The sequence below is a fragment of the Lineus longissimus genome, chromosome 8 (assembly GCF_910592395.1).
Source record: "Lineus longissimus chromosome 8, tnLinLong1.2, whole genome shotgun sequence".
Taxonomy (NCBI): Eukaryota; Metazoa; Nemertea; class Pilidiophora; order Heteronemertea; family Lineidae; genus Lineus; species Lineus longissimus.
In genome coordinates this window covers 3,299,922-3,327,187 of record NC_088315.1, presented here as the reverse complement: position 1 = coordinate 3,327,187, position 27,266 = coordinate 3,299,922, and the positions used below count along the sequence as shown (strand labels likewise).

Sequence of the window (27,266 nt, the reverse complement as noted above, 5' to 3'; positions counted from 1 at the left end):
GCAGTTGTACACCCACCGAAAGTCACATGATCCAAATCAAAACTCCAAATTTCGTCAGTGCCGACTTTCAACGCTGGCAGACTTGCGGATCGTGTATCAATACAACAAGAGGTTAACGGTCATTGCGGATTTAAAAGAGTTCCCAAATTACTTGCTCAAAAACTTAAAATATCACATATGGAACCAATCGCATCATGGTATTGGTTATTTAGAGTCTGTTATGTGCTTACAAAGGCAGTAAATTCATAATCTGACTAAAAATTGCTTCGGAATCAGTCGGAATTTATCGGCAGTTTCGGGAAAATATCATAATTTTGTACAAAATGGCGGTCGCACGGCAACAATCTTGACACTAGAGGCGCTGATTTCGTTATGAAATTTTAAATTTCAGACACTGCAATTGATCAATTGTCGCCATCTTGGATGTCTTGATCCAGAGATTAAGGGTTTTGACCAAGGGCGCTGAGCCAAATGACCAATTTACGTGCACCCGCTGAACTTGTCACATAGTCCAACTGCGGCAGAGACAGTAGGTCGAGTGAGGCGTAACAGCGACGATCACCAATGACGACGCTTGGAGAATGGGTTTTGACAACAACTGTCTCTGCCGCAGATGGACCATGTGACAATTTCAGCGGGTGCATGTAAATTGGACATTTGGCCCGGTGCCCGGTGTCCGGTGCCGAGAGATTGGTTTTAGCAGCTACGCACACCGATATATTTTCTAAGCCTTATTGCAAACAATGTGAATGACTTGAATTGGGGCTATCCATCCAGCATCAATTGTTGCCTGTGTACTGCAGCACTGAATATAATTTTATATCTTTTTTCAACCAATCAAAATCTAATTACGAACAGGTGCGTGCCATTTCTACGTCATCTCCAAGGTGACGGAGCCAAATCAACATGGCTGACGATATGAGAATTTATGCTATTTTGTGATCAAAAGTATTGTCTGTCTACTCGGAATCGACATCAATATTTAATCAACTGACATACTGATTGCGAAGAAGATAGTTAAAGGTAAGTGCCCTTTCAGTAATTTGGTAATATAATTGCTTGCTTTTATGTCAAAAAGAAAGAAGTGAGGTGATTAACTCACAAATAAGGGTATGCAATTGTTGCTGTACATGTGCATGTGTGATGTTGTGTAGGTTATGTATCATGTAGGAGCCAGTTTTCGCGGGTCTTATCACTAAGTGCAGATTTACTAGCTTCCAGCGATTCCATACACGCAAAAGCTTATTTATTACGAAATTTGAGATCAATAACGAAATATCTGGGGTGCTGCGTGGATGTTTTAAGCGTGAATTAATCTTGAAATCGCTCACTGAAAGATCGATGCAGACCAAAACAAATCCGAAGCGGCTCCTCCATTTTCGCGGGTATTGCGCATGCGCGACTGATTGTTGTGTTTCTGTGTCGTGTGCATGATCCTAGGTATTGACCCAGTGTTTTGAACGTAATTAGAGAATTGCTTGCCTGTTTAGGACGCATTTTGGGCGCTTTCTTTGCGGAACAAAATGAAAATCAAAAATCAGAAAATTTCTTCTCTGGAAACGAAGTGACGCGCGAGAAAACGGGAAAAAACGGGTTTTCGCGAAATTGGGGATGACTCGAAATTGGGGAGCAGCACCATACTAGTACATACCTTCTTCATGAAATTCTGTGCATGGATCTAGGCCTACCGTTCAATTCATGTATTTTGGAACGTGTAAGCAGTCCCCAATCACGCCTGAAAAAGGTCATCAATTGACATCTTGAATACTCTCTTCTCCAACCTTCGCAAATTGAATAACCCTTCAGAGGTGTTCATCTTGAGGACTGTCTCCTCCAATTACTATCTAGAATGACAATACCCCCTTCAGAGATGTTCACAAGACTGTCTGAGTGTCCCCTCCTTCTGTCAGGATCCTCCTTCAGACTCCAGAGACATTCATCTTGAGTGACTGTCTCATCCAACTGTCCTGATCCTCTTTCAGAGACATTGAAGACTGTCTTGAAGGCCCTCCTTCAGAGAAATTCATTTTGAAGACTGTCTTGAAGGCCCTCCTTCAGAGAAATTCATCTTGAAGACTGTCTCCTCAGACTGTCAAGATCCCCCTTCAGAGACAGTCATCTTTAAGATGGTCTCCTCCCAACTATCATGATCCTAAAAAAGTTAAGAACATGATTTTGTGATTCGCTGTCGTAATTTGGTGATATCATAAAAGAATTCATAAGCAAGTTGAATTAAATTAACATCAGGTCAAATAGAAACATCTAAAGTTCTAAGTAAGAATGAAAAAGTGCCAATGTCCTAAAGTGCAACTAGAGTTCTTAAATCCATTTGTGACCCGCTCTACCAAAACTAGGCGCTTGTCGCATCTGAACTCGACAGGTTGATACGGACTTGTTGTTCATTTCCCTATTGTAGACCTTTTGTGAAATCTGTAATAGATTTCACAAAAGGTCTACAATAGGGAAATGAACAACAAGTCCGTATCAACCTGTCGAGTTCAGATGCGACAAGCGCCTAGTTTTGGTAGAGCGAGTCACATTTTTAGATTGAAAAAAACTTCATTAAAAATAAAAGACCAATACCATGATCATGATCTAACAATATTCTCACAGTAGTCACACTGAGCTAAAAAATGAACAAATGGCATTCCTTACAAGTTTTTACTGGGATATGTCTGATATATCGTACATTGTATAATACTCTTTTGTTCCGAGGTTGTTCATACCAAACCAGCAGGTCTGGGCTGAAGCTATTCAAGGTCTAATCGTGCATGAATTTTGATGGGCCCTTGTTGCCAATTTAGGTTATTAGTTGTCACCCCATCATGGTGTTTCTCGTTACATGAATAGCATGCGGCACCCTGCAGGGTCAGATCTCCTCCCAATTTATCACGATATCGGCAGCCAATCAACATGATTTACTAATTGGTGTGTGAATATTCTGTGGTCTTGACTACTTGGGGTTTGTGTTACCAAAAACAGATAAGCTTGCTTATGGATTTTAAATTGGTTTTAAACATCATCAACAATGATGGTTAAAGGGGATTATTTGCCACGACTTCTTCAAGGACAGGTAATACATGTACGTATTCCTAAAACGTATGGAGCTTCTTTGCCTATGCTTTGCAGGTTCTCTTGTCCCAGGTCCTCATTGCAGGAAGTGCTAACAGGTGTTTAGATGGGCCAGGCAGTATTGAGTGGTATTTCAGCTTATGTTTTTGTTTCCAATACAATTACATTGATTTGAGACAAACTGGTCTTTAGTAATTAAGACCATAGTTCAGCGAAAATATCAAGGATTGTTGATAGGTTGCCATGGCACCAGTCAGTCAGGATGTCAGAGGTGAAAAACTCAGCTTGATTGAAATGGAATGGTCGAGTGGTGGAGAAGCATTTCGATGTAAACACCATCATTTTCAAAGAATTTTAGGAACGTTGTTCCAGTTGGATGAACTTGGTGAGATGATGATATTGCATGTTGATGTCCAGGACACAGCAATCTTTTTCATGCTGTTACAATAATGTTTAGTATGCTGTATGGGTTCAACAGACAAGTCTGGATGATATCACTATCAGATGTAAAATTGGTGGTTTTGTTGCATGCGATTTGCGTGACATTTTGTTATGTCGAGATTTAACTTGCCTGTGGCTGCAATATTAGATAGGCATGATTGTGATAGTTGCATGGGGTAATGTTGCATGATAGACACAGATTTCTGACCCAGCAAGGCTACCATTTTCGAAAAGAGATATCTGAAATTTCTACATGTAATTTTGCCCATCACGTTCTGTGCTCTGTGGTTAGTTCTGTTTCTTAAGGTGTCCCTTACAGTCTATAAAGCAGTGAAGGGGGCATTATGGAGGGTTTAAAGGTTTTGTGTACCGGTTATACCTCTTCTGTAATGAAGCACGCTTAACCCCACTAAAACATGCGAAAATAAAGAATACCTATTAAGAGAACTACTGCACAATAAAAATGATAGTTCTTTTACTTAAAGACTAAAAGCACACCAGTCTTATATGCATTTGCTAAGGTTAGCATAATGTACCTCCCGACCAACTAAACCATGATTTATTGGCTTCAATTCAATATGAATAAGCATAAACCAACTTTCTGTATGATTTAGCGTGTTTAGATCAACAGGGTCAACAATGGGCTGGTTTAAATATATTTAGGTGGTAATCCCACATAGCTCTTGCTAGGCCCAAGTTGCTACCACAAACAAAACCTTTTTAAGCTGTTCTGTGCTGTGCATGTCTTTAAACTTCTTGGAATATACCCGGTGAGTTCCTCATTCTTAGTACATTTGCTATGACGATGCTAAAGTGGTTTGCTCAAGGACGCCAAAGAATATCAGTTGTCTTTCTTTTCGGTGTCTAACCTTGCAAGAGTGAAACGGGAGCTCAGTGTCAGTGAGGGTTATCCGGTTTGGTCTTATCATGTTAGAGTACGTTGGTACGCGGCCCATGGTTGTGACATATTCAACTCAGGAAAGCGTATGTACTATGTTGACTAGGTTGAATTTTGAAGAATGGGGCGCCGAAAGATTTTCCATCACCATAAAGGGGTAATTTTTTGCCTGTGTCCCATTTACTTGCGATATTGTATTGTAATTGTGAAACTTGAGGATGAATGGTCTGAACACAGGGGCAATGTGAGCATACCTGCTGGGCTGTATAAATGTACTTGATCATGTGAATACAAGATATATATTTCTAAATCTTGTATGAACAACCCGAAGCAGTTCAAACTGTCAGCAATATATTTCTTTTGGTGGCAGATAAGAATATTTTCATTTTACTTGTTAAGATAAAACAGGACTTCAGGGTGTCCTTTATGCCTGATTGAATGTGAAAAGCCCATCAGTTCGAGAAAAACTACTTTGTTGACCTATGCTATGTCTCCTCAGCCTAAGGGCTTCAAGCAGACTTGCTAGAAATCGAATATCACAATATTTGTTATAAAGTTCTCTTGGCAAACCCGAGGTCCACAAGTGTATGACCAGTCCAGATTAGATTTTCAAGTGAAGTGCCTTTTAGAACAGGCAAGGTGCTTACCCAATGACTTGTTGGGTGTCCCATTTGTCTCATGTCTTCTTTGCTTTGTTTATTTCCAGATGCCGTCCAAGGCAGACCGAGATCTTGGGCCTAAACGGCCCCAGAGTGGCAAGGTGTCCTCGGTCGTCAGCTATGAGGACATGATCATCGCACAGTATCTAGATGAACTCAAAAAATCACCTCCATACACAAAGAAATCGTAAGTATTAGTTGTGGTTTGTATCGGAACGTTTGTTGAAAGGCAGAGACAGATACGCCTTTCATGAAATTGTGAAATGAATCCCTGTGAACTGTCGCTGCTGGTATTGGTCATAAATCTTGTCATTCATCTTTCAGTCATCACCCACCACAGTCACCTTACTCACAACGTCTGTCATCGTCGCAAATTGTCGCAGCAATGGCAGCCGTCAATGCCCGCCAAAAACCACCGCGACCACAGTCGGCAAAGACACCAACAACATCATCCGGAAAACCCAAAATAGATCCAAAATTTATTGCGGACCCGGAAAAATGGGACCCTGCTACTCCAAGGGAGAGTGTTGATGTGACCACGCAAGTAGACCAGAAGAAGAAAAATATGCGGCCAGCCAGTGCCCCCGCTGGCAATCACCCAAATAGGAGAAGGTATGTAGCATATTTTCGACTTCAATTTTCACATTGGTCAAGAAAAAGAAGACATTCGTTCTTGAGAAACAGCATCTAATTCACATATGTTGTTGTTCACTGAGGCAGGTTTTCATATTGCAGCCATCACTGCACTTCGGTCCTCATTTCCCGACCGTAACGTTTAAAGTATATTTTCACTTCACTCGTACTTCAAACTGCCATTTCCAAATATGGTTTCCACAAAATTCTTATACGGTTCCGTAAATTTAAGGCACCCTTCGAATAATGGGTGATAATGTGCTCCCTGTGCATGCTCTATCACTCTTCACTCACATCACAAATTACGACGTTTCCACTTCCTTCTCAGAATATTTTATTATCGAAATGCGTAAGTAGCATCTTCACTGTGAATGCATGTACACCAAAAGCACGTGTTTGAATTCTGATCCCAGATTGGTACCCAACTGTCTGTGATAGTTGACCTGATGTGTTTTGATTGACAGGTAACAAGCACAGACCCTGCGCACAGAAACAGTTGATTGTCACATTGATTGATTGTTTGATTGACAACTTAATTGAACATTGTTGTGCATTTTTCTTTTAAAATCACCATCCAGGCTGAGGTACAGTTATCTCAAGTTTAATATTTGATAAAAATATAATCATAGAAATATACTCCTTCTTTTTAATTATTATTTGAACTCCCTTGTTTTTAAACCTCTCTATTTATAACAAAAATAAATGAATTTTAATATGCTCTAGATCTTTCCTGGTCTTTGTGTTCTAAAAAAGTCTGATTGTGTCACTCTTTATAACCATTCGTTTTTTTGTATATCTGTAAACTGGATAATGTGTCTCATTGTTATTTGTTGTAACAAACTCTCAGCATCCTTATTGAACAATCTAATCAAAAGCCTCAAGCCTGTCTTAAAGAATGTAACCGCTGCATCAAGGCAATTATAGTCTTGATTTGGCATTTTCAGTTCTATTGTTACTTTCTCTTCGATTATCTGTTAGTTTCAATTATCTGTTAGTTTCAAGTTTACCCAGCAGGTGTTTCTGTCATTGTAGTTTGTGAAAGACTTGGCAGTGGACAAGAAGACACCCGTCTTTTATACTGTTTGTTTCATTAATTGGGAATGGCGTGAATTGCACATGCCTTAATCTAGAGCATAGTTGCAGATTACCAGTAGTGGAGAACATCCAAAATAAACAAATAAAAATATCTTTTCTTTGGTGTTCATACACATAATTCCCATTTTCTAGGCCGTTGTCCGCATACTATGGTGGTTCAACTGGACGGATGAGACCACAGTCTGCTAAGTCGGGTGAGTAGTGTTAAGATGTCAAGTTCACGTGCGCCTGACAAATTCCAATTGCATTGGATTTGATCAAGTAAAGACTTTTCTGGTGCCCTGAAAGAATCATTAGCATGATGATGAATATCTTGTATTCTGTTTCAGGCACATCCTCAATGTATGGGCGGTCGAGAAAAATAAAGTCGCTGTATAAAAGACAACCAGAGACGATAGTTGTGACAGCTTTCAAAAATGGCAGCCGGGATACGTTTTGTAAAGTTGCTGCATCATCTCTGAAATTGGTAAGTAAAGAAGTGTTTAAAACGCAACTGCTTGAGGTCATTCGAAGGAAGAATCAAAAGGCCACATTGATGCACAATAGAAAAGCTGTCATCCTTTATCATAACCTTGTCCATAATTTCAGCTTCTCGAGATGTGCACGGACAAGCTGCCACTCCCCTTGGCTGCCCGACGGTTGTTCTTATGCGATGGTAAAGAGGTGTTTGAAGCGCATGACATTCCTCGAGGAGCCGAGGTTTATGTCTCGATGGGAGAAGATTACAAGGATCACATGAAACATGCAGTCTGTAAGTTCACCAAAAAGTTCTCCAAATTGATTCACGCCTTGAACAATGAACTCGGTGAATCTTATACCTGTGAAGGTCCCCACCCCAGTTTAAAACTCTGGGTCATTTTGGGTCATTTACACTGGACCTAAAAAATCAGGCCACTGGACCAGATGATTGCGTTGGCAACATCATATTGTCTTCAAAGATAGTCCATCTGTTTGGACCACATTTGTACGCATGATTATCACGGGAGGTGGAAATCAATTGATCTGGAACAGGCTGTTATTGTTTTATTTTGTGTATTCAACACCCTTTGTTCTGTTGCAGATGAATCCAAATCCACCAACTCAGCCACGTGGACAATGAATGGGCTTGTCATCCCACACACCAAGAAGAGAAAGACCAAACCCTTGATGACCAAAAGGTTCAAAACGCTGATCGACAGGCCAACGTTACGCATCATGGTCTACAAGAATGGTTGCTATACTGATGGAACAGAATCGGTTGCTGATCCACGGAAATGGCAACTTGTAAGTTTTTTCTCAGGGGTGGGTCCAGGAAATGGTTGGCTGATAATGGGCTGACTCGTAAGTAAACTGTGTGTGCACTAAACACATTGTTTTGGGAAGCTGTCCCCGAAAGAGCTTATCTAGATGTTCTGAGACAGAAAATGTTGTGTACTGTAGGTTGAATAAGTGTTTTTCTGTCTCCCGAAGAGATGCAATGTTGTGTTTATATTTTACGCGAATGACCTGAGAAATCGGTATTGTCATTTCAGTTCCTTGATGGTATTTCATCAAAGCTTGAACTACGTAGTCCATGTCGTATACTTTATGACTGGGAGGGAAATCCAGTTGTACAGATCACACAGAACTGGGACGGAACGGAAAAGATCACTGTGAACGAGAGTAAGTTTCGACAGGATTATGAAAAAGCATTTGAACAGAGATATTAAACTCATTTATGAGACTATTTTCCAAATAAAGTTCATCAGTTCAGCACTCACATTCATCAGTTCATCTTGATGGTCAAAATGGCGTGCATACTGTGCTTTACCGTTGACTTATTGAATCTTCTGGTCTTTATTTCAGTCCCCAAGCTGATGGACCCCTGCATGCAGACCACTTCCACCTCTCAGGTGCTTGGACCTCTGTGGGCATCATCGGGCGAGGGCTTCAGTCCCCTAGCGGCTACTAATCATCTCAAATCACTGATGAAACAAGTGAAAACGAGGCTGGACGAGTCAAATAGATATAAACAACAGGTGAGATTATGACGCTTTGGAGATTTAGCATGTTTAGTCCAAAAGATTTGTAGTAATTCTGTCATCTTTTCAGAAGGGAGGTCCAAACGCTATTGTGGCATTTTCAATTCTGCCTCATATGCAACTTGGTATTGATAATCAACTGATTGAAAGGGTAATTGATAACCAGCTGGAAGAGTCAAATCACCCAGGGATTCATAACCAGCTGGAAGAGTAAACACATTGAAATGAGTGGCTACTGCAAGAACACTTTCATAGCCAGCTTTGAGAGTCATTTGTGGAATCGGGAAGAGATACTAATTCAAAATATCTTTTTCAGTTACGATTGGCTCAAAGCGGTTTATCGGAACAAGTGAATATTGTCACCATCAACTCGATGACTGATCTCGAGATTGAGAATGGGCTGTCAATGGTGGACTGTGACATCAAAGATTTCACAAACATGAAACAGAAACTGAAGCAGTATCTTAATGGGTTGAAGTCGGAGATGGTTAATGAAGTGGTAAGTCTTCTCTCCCAGATAGTACCATGTCTATTCTATAAGATCTGAGGCCCTAATATGCCATGGGCCAAATAAAAAAAGCTGTCTTTCGTGACATTTCAAGGGCAGAGTACAACAGTTGAAGAGTTACCACCTTAGATAGAGTGTCCCGGGACAAAGATGCACTTTTTTCTCTGAGGTATTGAAGCTGTTGGTCTTCATTGAGCTGTCGCGAAATCTGTATTCAATTTTCTTACAGGATGAGGGCAATTCCTACAAATTACGCCACATTCAGAAGTTTGAAATGGAGAATAAACTGGTCGATATCCGAAGATTGCGACTTGTCGTCTACAAGAACGGAAGCTATGAATCGCCTGTCAATGTTTTCTTCAACATGACGGATGCCAGACGAGGCATAGGAGACGACAAACAGAAAATGTTGGAAAAGGTGAGAATGGGCAGACGTTATTGTTGAACATGATCGCTTGACTGTTTTTGTTGACAAAATATGCTATTTTACCCAACAGTGAAATAAACTGACAATACAGCCACCACTCCCTCTCTTTTCTGCAGTTGTTGGATACTGTGGCCTCATCCTGTAAACACTACAGTGAGGAAGGTGAACAGGGAATGACGGCAAGAAAGTGGAAATTATTTGATAAGAGCGGCCAAGAAGTACTCGATGTCTTTAAGCTGGAACAGGAACAGGAAGTCTGGTTCACATTTGGTGATCCGTACAAGAGTCCCTTCAGTAAGTTATATGCAAATATCTTGGTATTTGAGTCCTCAAAATAAAGTTTTTAAAATCACTTAATTCAATGATTCAAAATATTTGTGGATAAGACGTTACTTATGGTTGACTAAGGAGTCATTCAAAATTGTTAAAAACTGATATATCACTTTTGATTGGGAACCTTGGGCTGTTGTAACATGCTTCCTTTCATTTCAGCATTCTGCCTGCAGGGAACCTTCGACCGTGTTCGTGGCTTCATGATCGTCACCACAACTAAAGAACCAGCAAAGAAGAAAAGTGTCATGGATAATCTGATCATGGCTGGTGAAGGTGAGGAGGATGAGGAAAATGGGTTGCCAACGACAACGCTGGAAGCGCAGGAGGAAGTTGCAGTTGTCATGGAGGAGAAACAGGTCCTGGTCCGAGAGCAGTTGATGATGGACCCTGAACTTCTTAACGGCAAAGACAAGTGAGTAATAAATTAATGAGGGTGCAGAGCCCCCAAAATGCCCAATTTTGATGTTGTTCTTAAAAATGACCCCTGTTGTTTAACAAATTGAACCCTGAGAACACTTTAACCCCAAATGAAAGTTGTATTTGTTTTGTCAAAGAAACAATCGACTCAATTTTGTTGTTTTATTTCAGGGCATCTGCTTGGCGCACTTGCGGCGGTCCTCCAGAGAATTTCAAATTTGAAAAACCATCACCGTATGATCAGGAGCTCATTGCCTCCATGATTGAGCAATCAGAAATTGGCCTGACAAATGACTTCCTGGCCAGTAAGGTAAAAAACCACAAGAATATTATCAGGACCTTGTAATACACACAACTACTGATATCTCAAGTTATACAGTTATTCACGAGCCTTTAGACTGGATGCTAAGTGAACAAGTTGGTTTTCTCTGACTTGGGATGTAAAGGGCTCTTTTAATCAAAAGGGACTTGTTCTTGACTTGGTTTAATCATGTAGAACTGTCACATACTCCTGGCTTGCACACACTGCAAGAGAGATCTGCCAGTCAGCTGATTAATTGATGCTTCCAAAGGCAAGACTTGGTAATACATGTACTACCCTTTGAACTTTCAGGATGATTCTGACTTTGTTTTGTTTCCCGAGTTGAGTGTTGCTACCAAGAAACCTAAAGGTCACACATCAGTTTGGCCGGCTGATGCCCAAATCTGGGTGATATCAAAGGTAATTAAAGATATGGCTAGGATCTACTTGTAGTGTCGTGTGTGATGCGTCTTTATCATGAATTATAAATCTTAAAAGAAGGTAGTGTTACATAAGAAAATGTCGATTGAGAGCTTTCCAAGAAATAGTCGTGTCAGTAGGATGGCTATAGCCTCCAACTTCCAAGATACTTTTGGACCATGTTCTCAACTTTGACCCAATATAGAAAAAGCAAAAGTTTATTGGAGTTTGAATGTCATCAATTTATTCCAGGAGGGTTATATCTACATGAAGCCTATGCCTAGTTTGGTTTTGACTGTCACTGCAACGATCGTCAAGGTCGACCTACCAAACAGTACAGAGGTTGAAGGATATGCTGTTGGTCTGAAGAAAAAGGTTGGAGATGCGACACAGATGTGGCAGTTTGGAGGCGATGGGTTCATTACTGCAGAGGTTCGTTTTGAATAAGTTCCTTGAGTTGATTACATGTGGTGAATGTCAGTATGAGAAGTATGAGTCTTACCATTCTTGTCAGCACTGAACCCAGTGCCACACAGTGTAAAAATAATGCATTTTCGGCACAACTAAACTTCCAGCAAAGGAAAATTTAGTGTTGCATCACACCATTTATAACATGTTGATCATTTGGAAAACCAAAATGTTTTGGATGAAAATATCTTATATGGTTTGTGTCATTAATTTAAGCCTCCGAGAACAACTACTGCTGTGGATAGTGATGGTTTTGGTCAGGTAATAAGGATATTTGCCTGCTTTGTATGCACCTGCACCTGCGGCGGCCTGCAACCTTGATCACATGCGACAAAAATCTCTTGTTTACGGTGATCATGGCAGGTGCTTGTGACAAGAATCGGTGATCACTTTGACCTGCAAAACTTATTTGCTCTTAGGTTATACTAGTGTTGTTCTTATCATATGTATTGTTTTCTGCACTTACGATACATTTCTAGGTCTGGTGTTTTTCGTTGTGTGTGCGGTGTTGGAGCTCAAGTGTACTGCAAGCCAAGCTAGCTTTTGCTATGTTTCCTTGTGACAGTTGGAAGCCCCTTTATAGTCAATTATGTTAGAGTTTATCATTGGTAAATTTGATCATTTTCAGTTGGTGGTAGACTAAATATTGCTTTTGCTGCTGAAATTTAATGGTTAATGCATCACAGATGAAAATTTCGGGTATTTTAAGTTTGTGTTTGAAAGTGCAAATTCGCATGATAAAACCCTCGCGAAAACTTCCTGGTTTGCAGTATTCAAATAATGCCACGTCTCCTTGTAGAGTCAGCCAGAACTCGCCTTGACGTATCTCGGCGGAGTGATTGATAATGAAGAGACAATCCAAAAACCAGCAGACGACCCATCGATTCCACCCGGACACAAATACTTTGTGACAGTCTGTGAGAAACTCCCAAGAAAGGATGCAAAGTATCAGAGGTAAGTACATGCGACAAATCTGGTGGTAACTATTAAAAGTAGATAGCCTCCTCTTTACCTCGTCTATATGAGTTAATCCGGGAATCAGGGAAAGTTTGCTGTTGCCTGCGATAGCTTGCACTCACTCCTACTTTGGGTCATGGGGACACCTTTTTGAGGAGACTGGCCTCCTAAGCCTGGTCATGAAACCAGTCTGGCAGAAGAAGTACTGTAATATGAAATATGTGCAGTTAAATGCACCTAAAAGCCAACCCAAGTCTGCAGGGTCCAGCCCTGTAAATTTTGCCATAGCAGCTTGCCTTCAATACTATTGTCTGTTTTTCAAGATGGGCATTAAAGCAGGAGAGGACTGATATTATTGGTCAATGGAAGCACTCTACTGTGGAGAATCCTGAATGGAACAAACGTGCGCTCTCGTGGCCAGTCGATAAAGATGGAGAGATAAATGAGGCAAGTGATAACTAACTTCTTTTGCTTCACAATCCTGAGTTTCAAGATCTTGCAAATCATTCATTAGGTGCAGCTATAATTGGAAAGGTATGGGGGTCAGTTGGCTATGAGTGGTCCTCAGTTAGAAGGAGACAGGGAAAAGCTTCTCATTTATATCACTTGGGTGCGATCCTTTGCTAGCCTTGTCATTTGCACAAGTAGTCACAGATAATGATGATGATGAATGTATATTTGCTAACTTTTGGATTCTTGCGTTCTTTAGAAATTTGATTGGCCTATGGAAGGCTACTTGATACCTTATGCGCCACCGGTGGAGAATCCACGTAAACCAAGTGTGTCGACTACAATGAGGCTGTTGGTGTTGCGTAACGGAGACAAGGACCCTGGCTGTGCTGTTCCTATCGTTGGCCCTGATCTAACAAATGTATGTATGACTTGGTCTATCTTCTAGTGTCTTTAGCGCCTAAATATGGTCATCTTAAGGTGAATAAGCAAGAGTTGTACTTTTGAGTAGGATATGATATATTATTTTATCTACGAAAAGTATTTTCACTATCAATTCCCATACCTGCCACTGCCCAAAATGTAATTCCCAATCCAAATTCGCCTGTAACTTGATTCCTTAACCTTCTGCATGTTTCCCCATGTCTTGATCGAAACCCTCAACTTTGCAGATGTCCAAAGATTTGAAGAAAACCCAGAACGGTAAAACTAATAAACATGCCCGCCGATCTTCTCGAGATAACAAGGAGAATAACGAGGATTCTGTTGCCAATGGACAAAGTCTTCATTGTTCTGATCTCTCTCTTCAGCAGCTCGAGTTCCGTTTGGTAAGATTTATGTCATTTGGAAAACACCATGCCTATTGTAATGCCTTGGACCCTGACAAATCTAAGCATGTACATGTATACCATCTGGTTAATGAGAGAAAGGTTGACCTTGAAATACTTCTTGGCACAGAATAGCCAGTATTGTTTTGTGTTTTAAATTCTTTTATTACGTTTCAATCATCTTATTTTCAGTTCCTGGAGCACTGCACCAGCATGCTGAACCTCCCCTTTGCTGCCAGGCGGTTATTCGACGACCAGGGCCATGAACATTTCACGATCAGAGACACATTGCTACGTGACCAGCTCGTTTACATCTCATGTGGTGAACCATGGACGGACCCCAAACTGACTAAAGCCGAACAACAGAGACGTTTCCTTCTAGCTAACCTTTCCGCTGATATTGCTCAGATCAGACAGTTTGTTGCTCTTAGAAAACCTGAAGGTAAGCAGAATATAGCCTTCATTTATGGACACCTCTGTTAGCTGAACACCTTCTTTATTATAGAACAATGATTACAATCAATTTTGCCTTAGTGGGGTTTCTATATCTACAATAGTAGGGGTGACAGTAAAACCCCACTTGGCGGACACCTCTCTATTACGGACAGCACTTGTCAGGCCCAAGGGTGCCCTGAAGAGAGAGGTTCTTCGGTACCTAATTTTCACTTCTTTGCCATCTCTTCTATTTCTCCAGGTTTTGTGTTGGAAGTTGAAGGTGGTCTAACACCGAGTGCTCGCCTCATCATCAATAAGTCGGCCATCTCGCCCGAGGAAGACAAGGCAGATGAAAATGAGGCTCCGGTCGAGGTTGAGGAGAAAGATGAGGAGGTGATTGCTCAAGAGGAGATGATGCAGAGTTTATTGAATGAGAAACTGTAAGTGTCCTTGGGCAAGTCATTTTACTAGAGAATAGGTTGACTCTGATGAACATTACTTTGAATTACAATAGAACATCTCTACCAAGGACATCCTGAAAAAAAAGTTGGAGGATTACTGGTTGGTGAAGAAGGATGACCTGCCCCTCCTGGCAGGCTGCTTGATTGGCAACTTGACCTCGACCACTGGCCATGTAATCTTCTTTTCTGGAGAGAACCTAACGAAATTGGATAATGCTGTCATATGCACCTCTTAACTGCCAGGATGTTATCTTTCAGGAGTGCTCATGATAGATCACATCAGAGGTCCGAACGACGTCTGGAGAATCTAAGATGGCCGTGGGAGCGTATAATGGAACAGGATGAAAATGATGATCTCGATGAGGAAGAGAGAAAGAAAGAAGAAGCATTTACAAGCAAAGAAATGTATAGGAAATACAAGTAAGTTTACAAGCAAAGAAATGTAGTGCGTTGAATATAAGCTAAGAACTGTACAAGAAATATAAGAGTTTGAGTTTTATTGTGCTGTTGTTAGGCAGACTTTCATTTGCTATCTCAATGGCTAGGTTGTTCTTGCATACACTTCACTTCTCTGTGTCATTGTACTCAGTTTATTTCCTTTTGGAACTGCTCTAATGTGTACTCAGTTGAATGAAAGTTAACAGCAGATTTGTATTGCATCTTTTGCAGACCTAAGCATCCAGTTTCCCCTCGGTATCCTCGGTTGCATCTACAGAAGTTCACCTATACTGATGGCTTCCTGGCGTGTGCAAGTAAACCTGAGCTAGTTCTCGGGGTCACTGAAGGTGAAGGTCGCGCATCGGAGGTGACCTTGAAGAAGAGGAATGTAGACGATATCTTCCAGAGGTGGATTATAAGTAGTTCAGGGTAAGTCTGTTTCGAATACCTCAAACTAAATATCATAGACATCTAAAGTTGGCTTCATCGTGATCATTGCCTGTAGTTGGGCAGACATTGGGGCAACACTGCACTTTTGACTTTGGAATGAACTTCTAACCAACCCACTCCTTTTTCAGACTTATCAAAGCCAAACACAATCAGAAGATGGTCCTCAGCGTTACCATGCCAACGAACCTACGGCGGGACGACCAGAGTATGACGTTGAGCTACGCCAACTCGTCCATTGTCTTACTCCAGCACAAGAATACTCAGTTTGGTCGATCCAATCAGAAGTTCATGTTTGATCACGATACTGGTTTGATTCAGGCATTTTATACAGACTTCTTAGATAAAGGTGAGATATTCGAGATATTGGATTTTCGGGCTTTTGTTTGTATCCTAGTCAAGCTATCGTTTAACCCACAACGGATGGCCCCCACCAAGTACTCTGATCAGTTTCTTCAATATGCTGGGCAAATTGAGCTAGAGGTGAAATCTGTGTTTTTGAAACAGTTTTTCTGCTGGAATGTTTTTCTTCTTTTAAGCTTTATGCTGATGATGGTTATTTTCCTCTTCAGAGATTACAGCCGCAAACAAAGCCAATATCTGCACCTTCGCAGTGATCGGGGACACAGAACTTGACCAACCGGTAAGTCAATAGCTTTAGGAGAAAACTTGGTGAAAATATTGAATGTTACAACGAGGCTGCTCTCATTTTGGCATGAAACATGTAGGATGTGTTTGTGCCTCCACATTTATGGTTAATACTGCAAATATTGCAACAAATCATTGTCTGTTAGGAACACAGCAAGGCCTTGTGCAGAATACACATCGTAACACGTGAATGTGGAAAAAAAGTCTCGGTCATGCACTGCCAAAAATACATCTTGCAATTCTTTCCTCTAGGGCTATGAGGTTGAGTACCCCTTACCAAACAACCAAATGACGAAGTTGGTCGTGTGCGCATCTTGTGCCCGTGCCATGAGGGGGCGCTTCAAGACACAGAAGATTATCAAGAATGTGGACTTTGCTTGTGCTATGGGGCAAGGTATGTACCGTACTGTATACAGTATGCATAGGCATTGGTTTGTCTTATTGCTATGCATGATTTTACAAAGATGGCAAAAACCCAACTTGTTTCGACAAACGGTGTGAATTGTGTGTAGAAAAAAGCTGCAAAATATTCAGATGGCCAACTTCTATACTTTTATGTAATTTTTGCAGCTCAAGATCTCGGAGTGAAACAAGTTGGTAGTTTCCAATGCCTGAATGGAAAAGTTGATCTGTCCACCTTTGAAGCAGAACACACCCTCGAGGCCTGGGAGGACCAACTGGAGAGACTACGTAAGGAACGTAGCGTGCGTAATATCGCGCGTGAGATCAGCCAGGCAAGGTCACCGCTCACAGTCAAGGTGGCTGCTTACTTGAATGGCGAGGGAAGGATGGCTCAAGCTGAACTCATCTTCGCGTCCAGCATCCCTGGGGTATGTATTCAGTGTTACCTGGTCTTCAGTGATACTGGAGTCTGAATTAGTGGATGCAAAGACTTCTAGTGAATTGCTGGAATTGAGAATTTTAAGTACTTCAAGTACTCCTTTTGGACACATACCTAAAAGTACTTAATTCCAGCTGCAATGTATGTCCAAAGCAGATTTTGCAGCATAATATTTAACTAGGTCTGTTATCCATTTGACAGTTACTGCAGCAGTGCACTGACCGTCTACACGCCCACTCGGCTGTACGTCGCCTCTATACCTCTGACGGCATCATCATCCTGGACATTGACGACCTGATTCAATGGGGAGTGGACCATCACATACTGATGCTGAAAAAAGCAAAGGTTGCTGAGATGGGCGGTGAGGCTCCAAAAGTGGCAGAGGAGGCCAAAGAAGGGCAGCCACAAGATGAAGAAGGTAAAACAATCTGTTTCAAATATCTAGAAATTGTCAAGTACAGCCAAGAACCACTGCTTCGACATAAAGTGAGACTGAGAGTTGACGAATATAACCTTTTGAGGATACCTCAAATGCAAGCAAGCTGAGCCTGCCTTTTGCACTAATCTCATGCACCATTTGCTGTAGAAGCAAGCTAACCTGCACAGCACTTGGTTGAGGACATGCCTTTATAAGTCACGTTTTTAAAAATTGAAAATGACTTCCTGTAACAGGGAAAGAAAATGGCCATAACTTCGGGACAGACAGTCAATAAGACTAAAAGTAAACCATTTTTTACAAGACCCATACACTTCTATCTTCCCAGATTTTGAATTCACTCTTCCTTATCATCGGATTTAGTACTTTATAATAATGACACGTTATCTCCGCACCTCCATAGGTGGGGCTGAGGTTGGCTCTGGCCAGCACTCGCGCAGCTCCTCTAGTGGCCCAATAGAGGTGCGCACCCTCATGGCTGGCAGTCGTTCACACCATTACGGTGTGCAAGGTATGACTTGTAGCCTTGATTTTATCTCTGTGGTCCCTGCTTAAAGTTGCAATGCCAGCATATCTTGTCTTGTCTTGTATTTTCCCAGCATATTTTGTTCTGCCTTGGCTTTCATCAGAGCTTGTCAGACAGCTTTGGTGCCTTTTACTTGCAGTAGCCATGTTCATTGCTATTGTCATGAATGCTTACTTTCGCTTTTGTTGTTCATTTTGGAAAGAACTTCTGCTTCTATAATTTGCTTACAGAATTGTAAAAATGATGTTGTAATTTGTTGCGACTGTTAAACTAATTTTGTTTTCCTGTGCGCTTCAAGCCATAATGTAGAATAGTAGTCAGCGTTTATATGAATGTGCAGTATGTGTCAAGTTGTTTTTTTGCTGAAATAGGGTAGCCGAGGATGGGGCCTTTCTAAACTGAAAATAAGCTTTCTTGGTTTGTGTTTTTGTTATTGAAAATTAGATCTTGAGAAGATTCAAGAAGCAATGTAGTATTTACACTCAAGAGTTGCCATCCATTGAATAAAACTTCAGTTTGTAATTGTACAAAACTCTGGGTTGTAATTGCAAGAAAACTTCAGGTTGTAATATCAAAAAATGATTGTGCTTTTCAGGAGAAAAAGAGGACATTCCGAAACCAGAAAATGATGAAACTGAACCCAATGTAGGTGAAGGTCAGGAAGAGGGAGGTCAAGAGCTGCTTGAAGGTCATGAAGGTGTTGAGGTTCAAGGTCAAACAGAGAAGAACGAACAAGATGAACTGGCTGATTTGGTGCACATTGAGGTCCAGATTCCACCCGTTGAGACGATATTGCGCTATCCCATCGAGCTGTGGGCATCTGTTGGAGAGAAGTTCAAGCCACCAGCAGGTAGGGCCACTTTTACTTAGTTTTGTTATGCTTGAATATCCCAAAAGAATGTCTATAACAGTAGGCCTTATATTGAGTGTTACCCCTGTGTAACAGGATCATGATTTTGAATAATTAATGCTCATTATCAAAACACTATACTACGTTACATCAATGAATGTGTGCAATGGTTTATTGATAATATTTATTGATAGTATAATATTGTAATATTAACATGGTTGTTTGGTCTCTATGTGCGTATTGGTAATCCATCAAAGGCTAGACTATAGTTACTTGTAAACAAATGGCTGTAGGATTTCGTACGTCTGCTAGTAGGGCAAAGTGCTTCATTTGCATAGTTTCTTGAGTATCATGAATAGTCAGTTGGAAGTGGCACAGATTTACAGTTACACAAAGGATTAAATCAATCAAAACTGACAATTTTAATTGTGTTGTCTGTGTGTGAAGTATTTCAATAACAGCTTTGGTGTTAGGAGCTAATATCAAACTAGTTCAACTTTGGCCGTCTATTGTGTTGCTTGCACTATGGAAAGTGAATCAGAAGTGCCGCCCTGGTTGGCTGGGTTCAGTTCATCACCAAGCCTCAGCAGAGACGGCAGTGTAACAAGTGGATCAAGGGCGAATTCTAGGTTAGGTAGCTGCAGATCGCTGGTGGATGAAAGCCAAGTAGAGGAAAAAACTAAAGTTTCTTCGCAGGAAGTCGATTCCAAATCTGAAGAAAAACTGGATGAAATTGAATCAAAATCAGTTCAAAAACCGGAGGAAGTCAGTTCAAAGTCAGTTCAAGAACCGGACGAAGTCGATTCAAAATCAGTTCAAAAACCGGATGAAGTTGAATCAAAACCAGTTCAAAAACTGGATAAAGTCGATTCAGAGTCAGTTCAAAAACTGGATGAAGTCAAATCAAAATCAGTCGAAGCACAGGATCAAATTGTATCAAAGTCAGTTCAAATACAGGACAAAATTGAGATGGACTCAGTCCCAAAACAAGATACTAATTTTGTCTCGAATAAGGCAGAAGATATGAAGTACAAAGACACTAAGGTTATTTCATCGAAATCAAAGCAAAGGCGTAGGACTATTTCGGATAAAGGGTCACCAGTCCGGACCAAAAATAAAAATGATACATGTAGGAATAATCAAAACAAGCTTTCTGTGGATAAAAATGGCCGTCATGTGCATAATAGGTCAAGAACGGTTGAGGATGCAAAAACTAAAATTCCCCAAGAATTGGTGGTGTCAAATGTTGTTACGGATAATCATAGTCTTAATCGGTTGCCATCTTTTAAACGCCGGAGCAAATCACCTGTAAAAACTGTCGTTGTGACAAGATGGCGGCCTGGTAACTGTTATCGTATGGCTGATAAAGAAACAACGACAGAAGATTTAGAAATTGTGCAATTAAACAATCGGCAAAATTTGTTTGCTGATGAGTCAGGTGAGGTTATTACTGATGGTGCAGGTGTTCTGCTGATATCATCTGCCAGATATGTTCCCAATGGATATTTATTTATTTATTTATGTAAACTTTTCTATGCTCTACAAAAAATACATGTACATAAAACAAGCGGTAATAGAACAATAGCAGAGCATAGACGGGAAACCCATTAGGCGAAAAATTAGCCTCTTTAATGGGTTTCCCTTGCCAGTAATTAGCACCAAAATAAAAATACAAGTATAAAAAAAAAAAGCATCTCAGGTAGGCCATCCTTAAAGGTGTTATCTCTTTCAAATAATCCCATTAAATCCCTGTTTCTGGTAAGACTTAACAACTCTGTTAAAGCTAACAGGTTTTTATACAACCTGGCCCAGGAAAGCAATGTATGAATATTCATTCTTATCTCTCCACAGCTGTTGTTGCACGGACAGAAAGAAAGAAAAAATGGCAGGAGGAGCGATCCGCTGTCGTCCAGGAGTTGGAGACAGAGAAACACGTCCTGAGACAGATGCAGGGCCGACGCCTCCAAGAGGGGAGCCCAGGGAACTTCAAGGGGACGAATGATCCTGACCAGCCTGTCCTGATCGAAGGGAACTGGCAGGAACCCACGGAGGAGGAACAGCAGAAACATGATACAGTCCACCAGCTGCAGACTCATCTCTCGGAGGTGAAACACACACAGGACTCAGACAGCCTCAAGACGTGTAATCAGGCCACGTCTCACAGACTTTATGGACAGCCCCAAATGGTAAGACATTTTGGATGTATAAGTCTGCTGGGCTATGCCCAAACTGAAGCCAAAGGTTTTCCCTGAATCTTTCTTCTAGCCTGGCACTATGACCAATCTCCTACTTGCTCAAAGAACTTCTACCAGCATCATAATTCCGAGACAAATTCTCAAATCTAATCAATCCATTTCTGTTTTGCAGAGGCGTGTTCAGGTGTACCCGAATGGTGAGAGCCTTAGTCGTGCTGTCTATGTGTGGGGAGAATCTCTTGCTCAGATTCTAGACAATGCAACCATGAGACTAAACTTGAGGAAACATGGGAAGATTCTGTTTGACGTCACAGGAAAACAGGTATGGTGAACTTCCTTAAAAACAGCTATGAAAGCTATCAATATATGTCAACATTTGGGTACTGGCACATGTCACTTAGGGCTGCATATGGAAAAAATGAGGACTTCCTCTAACATGGGACACTCATTTGCCTGTGAACTTCTTCAATGCACTCATTTGCCTGTGATTGCTTACATGACACTCCTCCTTGTTGCAGATTGGTCGATTTGGAGAGATAGAACGTGACATGCTTCTATGTGTCTCAATGGGAAAGCCATATATGAAGCCGAGAGATGTCAAGGAGGACATCGAGATTAAAGCGAACTGGTCACGTGCTCGCAAGAAATATGGACCACGAGCGACAGATATTGAGGTGTTTACCAACAAGAACCCGCGCGTTGATGTAAGATTTGATATTCATGATATTACAATCACTTTGCTGCAGTTTCATAGACCGTCCTTGGTGTCGGTAAAAATATTTCAGCTCTTCTTCTACCTTCGCTCCGTGTGGAATTATTCTTGCCTGCCATTATGGTTGGGCGTTATTTGAATTGATATGTCTGGTTATCTGTCTTCTGCTAGGAGTCCATCACAAGCTACTGCCTACTTGCCCAAGGTCTGAGAACTCTGATGTGTCCGTGTCGGCTATCAAAGCAATGATATGACTTGTTTTTCTGTTTCAGGTTGATCCTTTTGGTCCTCCCAGCCTAGCAGAGGCTGCAGGGAAGAAACCACCAAGGCCAAAGTCTGCCAAGAAGACTACGCCAGCCGTTGATGATGACACTGAATTCATTGACGAGATGCAGAATGGTCAGACGGATGAGATGTAACGAGCTCTAATTTGATTGCAGTGTGATTTGGATTCATTGTCCGGTTATTGAATGGAGAACGATTCTAATTGACCCCAGAGGGGCCGAATCTTGGTGACGATTGTTTGCCATTAAGTATCAGAGCTCTACTTGTCATACTGTTGGCGATCTCTGGTATCAATACTATGCCATCTATGAGTGCCTTTAAAGGGTAAATTCTGTCCTTGTGGACATCTTTACATGTATTGCTGCATACAATTCTACATGAGATAAAAACTTCATTTTGCGAAGAGTAGGCAATGTATCCTTAATTATGAGATTATATTTATTTGTGTTTGAATACTGACTTGTTAATCTAACTAGAGCTAGGCCATGTATAAGCACATTTGAAAATATGCAGTGTTTTCAGTTCTAGTTTTGAGAAGCGTCAAATCTTTGTACATAAATAAGAATTCTATTGTCTATTTTTACACCGAAAGCCATGTTGTACTTCTGTAAATAAACCTTGATAAATATACACGCTATGTATTTAAATATGTTTGAATATACAATTATAATTATGTTAATTAGTTTGTCACAATGAAGCATCTAGTCTGTATTCTATTATATCTAGATTTGTTTTGGAGTAACTTGTATTTTGTAGAAACTGTCTCATAATTCATATCAAGTATAAATTAGTTATATTTTCAAGTATCATGCCGTAAGCCACAAATTTTTTACACGCCTTTTTGTATTTGAAACAGGCAAAAATTTCTCAAAATCTTTTAAACTTCATTATTTTTGTTTTGTCAAATTCATGGAGAAATTTTCAGTTTTCCAGTAAAAAAATTTTGGCAATTTTTATTTTTGCGAATCAAGCTTATTTGGTAAATCCGTAAAATTAAAATTTGTTGGTTTACAGTAAACTTTAGTTTTAGAATTAATGTATACAGATCTGTCCTTCATGTTTTTGAATTTCATAGAGATACTGTAAATTCGAAAATATTTGTGTGCCTTTTTATTTGTGTATAAACATTTGAAACATTGCATTGAATGTAGTTCTCTTTTCCGTTGAGTAGCTTGAACATTCCATGTCATCATCTTGCCATTTTTACCCACATTCCAAGATATATCTCCATTATATTTTTCCAAATTCCTAGATAAACATGCTAATATACATTTTTGCGATATCCCATCAGTAATCCGTCAGATAATTTATAATGTTTCAATAATTTTTTTACACTTTTATCTTATTCATATCATTAATCAACCGAATAAAGATTGTATGCTAATTCATTTTATTACTAAATCAATTGAATAAAGTTTGTTTAACGAAATAATGCACTGGATGCATGTATACATAGTTCAAAGGTTTGGGGTAGTCTTCACCTGGATCAAAAATTCCTGAAAATGAAAGAAGCTGTGATATTATTTCAGGTTATTGTTACAGCATATCCTGATATTGAAGCGAACATTGCCCCGAACTGGTAGTGCTGGCACACCACAATTTACAAATAATCTAAAATAACTAACCAGTGTTTAAAGAGATCATGTCGTGCATTGATTACATCAGAATGAGTTGAATCATAATTAATATCATTAAAACCTTTGTATGCTGTTAGATCTCTCAATCATGCTGCATGTTTTTCTTTGGTTTGAATTTGAAGGCAACATTCCACAGGGTGGCGAAGAGAATGTATTCAATTGAATTGTAGCATCAACACATTCGAATAGGCTTTGATCTTGGGCATTTTTCTGTGCCACCCTGTACCGGTATATACTTATTAAGCGCTTGCGATACATACTCTCTTGACACTTCTATAAGATCGTTTATTTTAAAGGCAGAAACATTCCATGCACTGGTGTTAAGTGTAGCGATTGTCACATCTTCTGTTGTTCAAATGGTTCGTTGATTATTGACACTAGGCGTGGTCATCAGTTTATTCGTGCAGAAAGGGACATTTGCGACTAAAGTATATCCAAGTGGATATCATGCAAGTGGTGTTATAGAGGTGATATTAGAGTATCTTTTGACCATTTTGCCAAATATTGTATGTCTATATCCTGACTTGGCTTGCTGTGTGCTGTTTGTATCATGACTCAACGAGTCGCTTTCATAAACTGTAAGTATTGAACACTATGATGTAGAAACAAATATTTTCTTGAATAAAATTGAGAACAAAAATGATATCATTGTTTTTCCTCATTTTATTTAGTATTCAAATAGGATTCTTTATGTTTAAAGGCTAAAGATGAGGGTTTCTTTCCTGGAAGCAGTAAAGGTCAAGCCCAGGTCGAAACGAAAGTCATTTTCTGATATGATGCCTATCCTGGATCTGACAACTCTTCAAATGCCACGCGCATGGAGTACTGCTTGGATGGTACCTGAAACAAGATGACTGGTTGGGTGGTCGTCTTGTGCTACTTCCAATACCCACCTGACCACTCAGACCAGGCCGAATCAGTCCTGGCTGCTCCACCGTGTTGACAACATGATGAGAGTGATGAGACAGTCACAGCCAGGCCGCATCAATCTTCGCCGCACTGCCTAGTTGTTAATATGGCGAGAGAGATGAGACAATCACAGCCAGGCCAAATCAGTCTCGGCTGCTCTGCCAAGTTGTCTACATGGTGAGAGAGATGAGAGACAGTCACAGCCAGGCCAAATCAGTCTTGGCTGCTCTGCCAAGTTGTCTATATGGTGAGAGAGATGAGACAGTCACAGCCAGGCAAAAAAAGTCTTGGCTGCTCTGCCAAGTTGTCAACATGGTGAGAGAGATGAGGAAGTCACAGCCAGGCCGAATCAGTCCTGGCTGCTCCACCGTGTTGACAACATGATGCGTGTGATGAGACAGTCACAGCCAGGCCGCATCAATCTTCGCCGCACTGCCTAGTTGTTAATAAGGCGAGAGAGATGAGACAGTCAGAGCCAGGCCGAATCAGTTCTGGCTGCTCCACCGTAGTGACAATAATTATGGTGAAAGAGATGAGACAGTCACAGCCAGGCCAAATCAGTCTTGGCTGCTCTGCCAAGTTGTCGACATGGTGAGAGAGATGAGGCAGTCACAGCCAGGCCGAATCAGTCCTGGCTGCTCCACCGTGTTGACAACATGATGAGAGAGGTGAGGAAGTCACAGCCAGGCCGAATCAATCCTGGCTGCTCCACCGTACTGACAACATGATGCGAGTGATGAGACAGTCACAGCCAGGCCACATCAATCTTCGCCGCACTGTCTAGTTGTTGGCGAGAGAGATGAGACAGTCACAGCCAGGCCGAATCAGTTCTGGCTGCTCCACCGTGTTGACAATAATTATGGTGAGAGAGATGAGACAGTCACAGACAGCCAAGCCAAATCAGTCTTGGCTGCTCTGCCAAGTTGTCAACATGGTGAGAGAGATGAGGAAGTCACAGCCAGGCCGAATCAGTCCTGGCTGCTCCACCGTGTTGACAACATGATGAGAGAGATGAGGAAGTCACAATCAAGAACTACTTGAGAGGTACCTGAACAAGACGACTAGTTGGGTACCCGAGGCAGGACAACTGGACTTGCCAGCTCAATCACAATCGTCTCATGCGGCTACCTATATCTATCTACCTGACAACTCTTGATACAAGACAACTGGTTCAGGTTGTACCCAAGACAGTACAACAGCTAGGATGGTACCTGATACAAGACAACTGGTTGGGTGGTCATCTTATGCTACTCCCAATATCCATCCACCTGACCACTCTTCAAGTACTACTTGAGTGGTATCTTAACAAGACGACTAGTTGGGTACCCGAGGCAGGACAACTGGACTTGCCAGCTCAATCACAATCGTCTCATGCGGCTACCTATATCTATCTACCTGACAACTCTTGATACAAGACAACTGGTTCAGGTTGTACCCAAGACAGTACAACAGCTAGGATGGTACCTGATACAAGACAACTGGTTGAGTGGTCATCTTATGCTACTCCCAATATCCATCCACCTGACCACTCTTCAAGTACTACTTGAGTGGTATCTTAACAAGACGACTAGTTGGGTACCCGAGGCAGGACAACTAAACTTGCCAGCTCAATCACAATCGTCTCATGCGGCTACCTATATCTATCTACCTGACAACTCTTGATACAAGACAACTGGTTCAGGTTGTACCCAAGACAGTACAACAGCTAGGATGGTACCTGATACAGGACAACTGGTTGGGTGCTACTCCCAATATCCATCCACCTCATGCGGCTGCCAATATCATCTACCTGACAACTCTTGATACAAGACAACTGGTTGGGTTGTACGAGAGACAGTACAACAGCTTGGTTGGTACCTGATACAAGACAGCTAGACTTGCCAACTCAGCAAGGACCACAATTGTCTCATGAGACTCCTGGCATCTCTTTACCTGACAACCCTTCAAATACTACTCTGACTACTGCTACATGCTACATGCTACATGCTACGTGCTACATACTGATACATGCTAACTGGTACGGTTTTACCCGAGACAATACAACTGATTTGATGTTACCTGAGATTGGACAACTATTCAGTGGTACTTGATATATGCTAACTGGTTGGGTTGTGCCCGAGACAGTACAACTGGTTAGACTGTACCGGATACATTACAACTGCTTGGGTACCTGATACATGCTAACTGGTTGGGTTGTACAGATACAGGACACTCAGAAATTTTCTCATTGCCACTCCCATATCTACCTGACAACTCTTTGCAAGACCATTTGTCCTGTACCATCCTGATAGTACTCAAGTTATACTTGAAACCTAGAATAGGTACATGTAGGCCTAGATGCTGGGATTTTACCAGTCGGATGAGGCGATTTTGGTATTTTCTGAGTTTGCTAGACCAGTTGTCCTGTATCAGGTACAACCCAACTAGTTGTCTTGTATCAGGAAGAACAGCATTTGTCAGGTGGTAGTGTTGTCAGAAGTCTCATGAGAAAATTGTGATCATTACTGAGTCCAGGTAACCCAACCAGTTGTGCTATCTTG

At 41.1% G+C, this 27,266-nt stretch overlaps 1 protein-coding gene across 2 annotated transcripts; it reads left to right on the top strand.

Moving 5' to 3' along the window:
* Positions 1 to 891: 891 nt before the first annotated feature.
* Positions 892 to 24,452, top strand: LOC135492062 (doublecortin domain-containing protein 1-like). 2 transcript variants are annotated; one of them, XM_064778201.1, is made up of 35 exons: positions 892 to 1,023; positions 5,118 to 5,257; positions 5,395 to 5,682; positions 6,931 to 6,992; positions 7,128 to 7,264; positions 7,387 to 7,549; positions 7,859 to 8,061; positions 8,310 to 8,439; positions 8,623 to 8,795; positions 9,115 to 9,297; positions 9,536 to 9,724; positions 9,850 to 10,027; positions 10,226 to 10,478; positions 10,655 to 10,793; positions 11,097 to 11,204; positions 11,457 to 11,636; positions 12,472 to 12,626; positions 12,953 to 13,076; positions 13,339 to 13,500; positions 13,751 to 13,906; positions 14,099 to 14,348; positions 14,601 to 14,781; positions 15,061 to 15,222; positions 15,472 to 15,669; positions 15,819 to 16,036; positions 16,260 to 16,330; positions 16,588 to 16,729; positions 16,906 to 17,165; positions 17,378 to 17,594; positions 18,016 to 18,123; positions 18,734 to 18,988; positions 20,840 to 21,174; positions 21,356 to 21,505; positions 21,702 to 21,887; positions 22,168 to 24,452. In XM_064778201.1, the coding sequence occupies exons 2-35, from the start codon at positions 5,118 to 5,120 to the stop codon at positions 22,312 to 22,314; spliced, it is 6,003 nt and encodes a 2,000-aa protein (XP_064634271.1). In that variant the 5' UTR covers positions 892 to 1,023; the 3' UTR covers positions 22,315 to 24,452. The 2 variants fall into 2 exon arrangements, with proteins under 2 accessions (XP_064634271.1, XP_064634273.1); XM_064778203.1 differs by lacking the exon at positions 18,016 to 18,123.
* Positions 24,453 to 27,266: the final 2,814 nt, after the last annotated feature.

Coding starts and splice junctions, on each gene's coding strand:
- LOC135492062 (XM_064778201.1), top strand. CDS start 5,118: ATGCCGTCCAAGGCAGACCGAGATCTTGGGCCTAAACGGCCCCAGAGT. Junction 11,205..11,456: donor AAATCTGGGTGATATCAAAG/GTAATTAAAGAT, acceptor AATTTATTCCAG/GAGGGTTATATCTACATGAA. Junction 17,166..17,377: donor TCGCGTCCAGCATCCCTGGG/GTATGTATTCAG, acceptor TCCATTTGACAG/TTACTGCAGCAGTGCACTGA.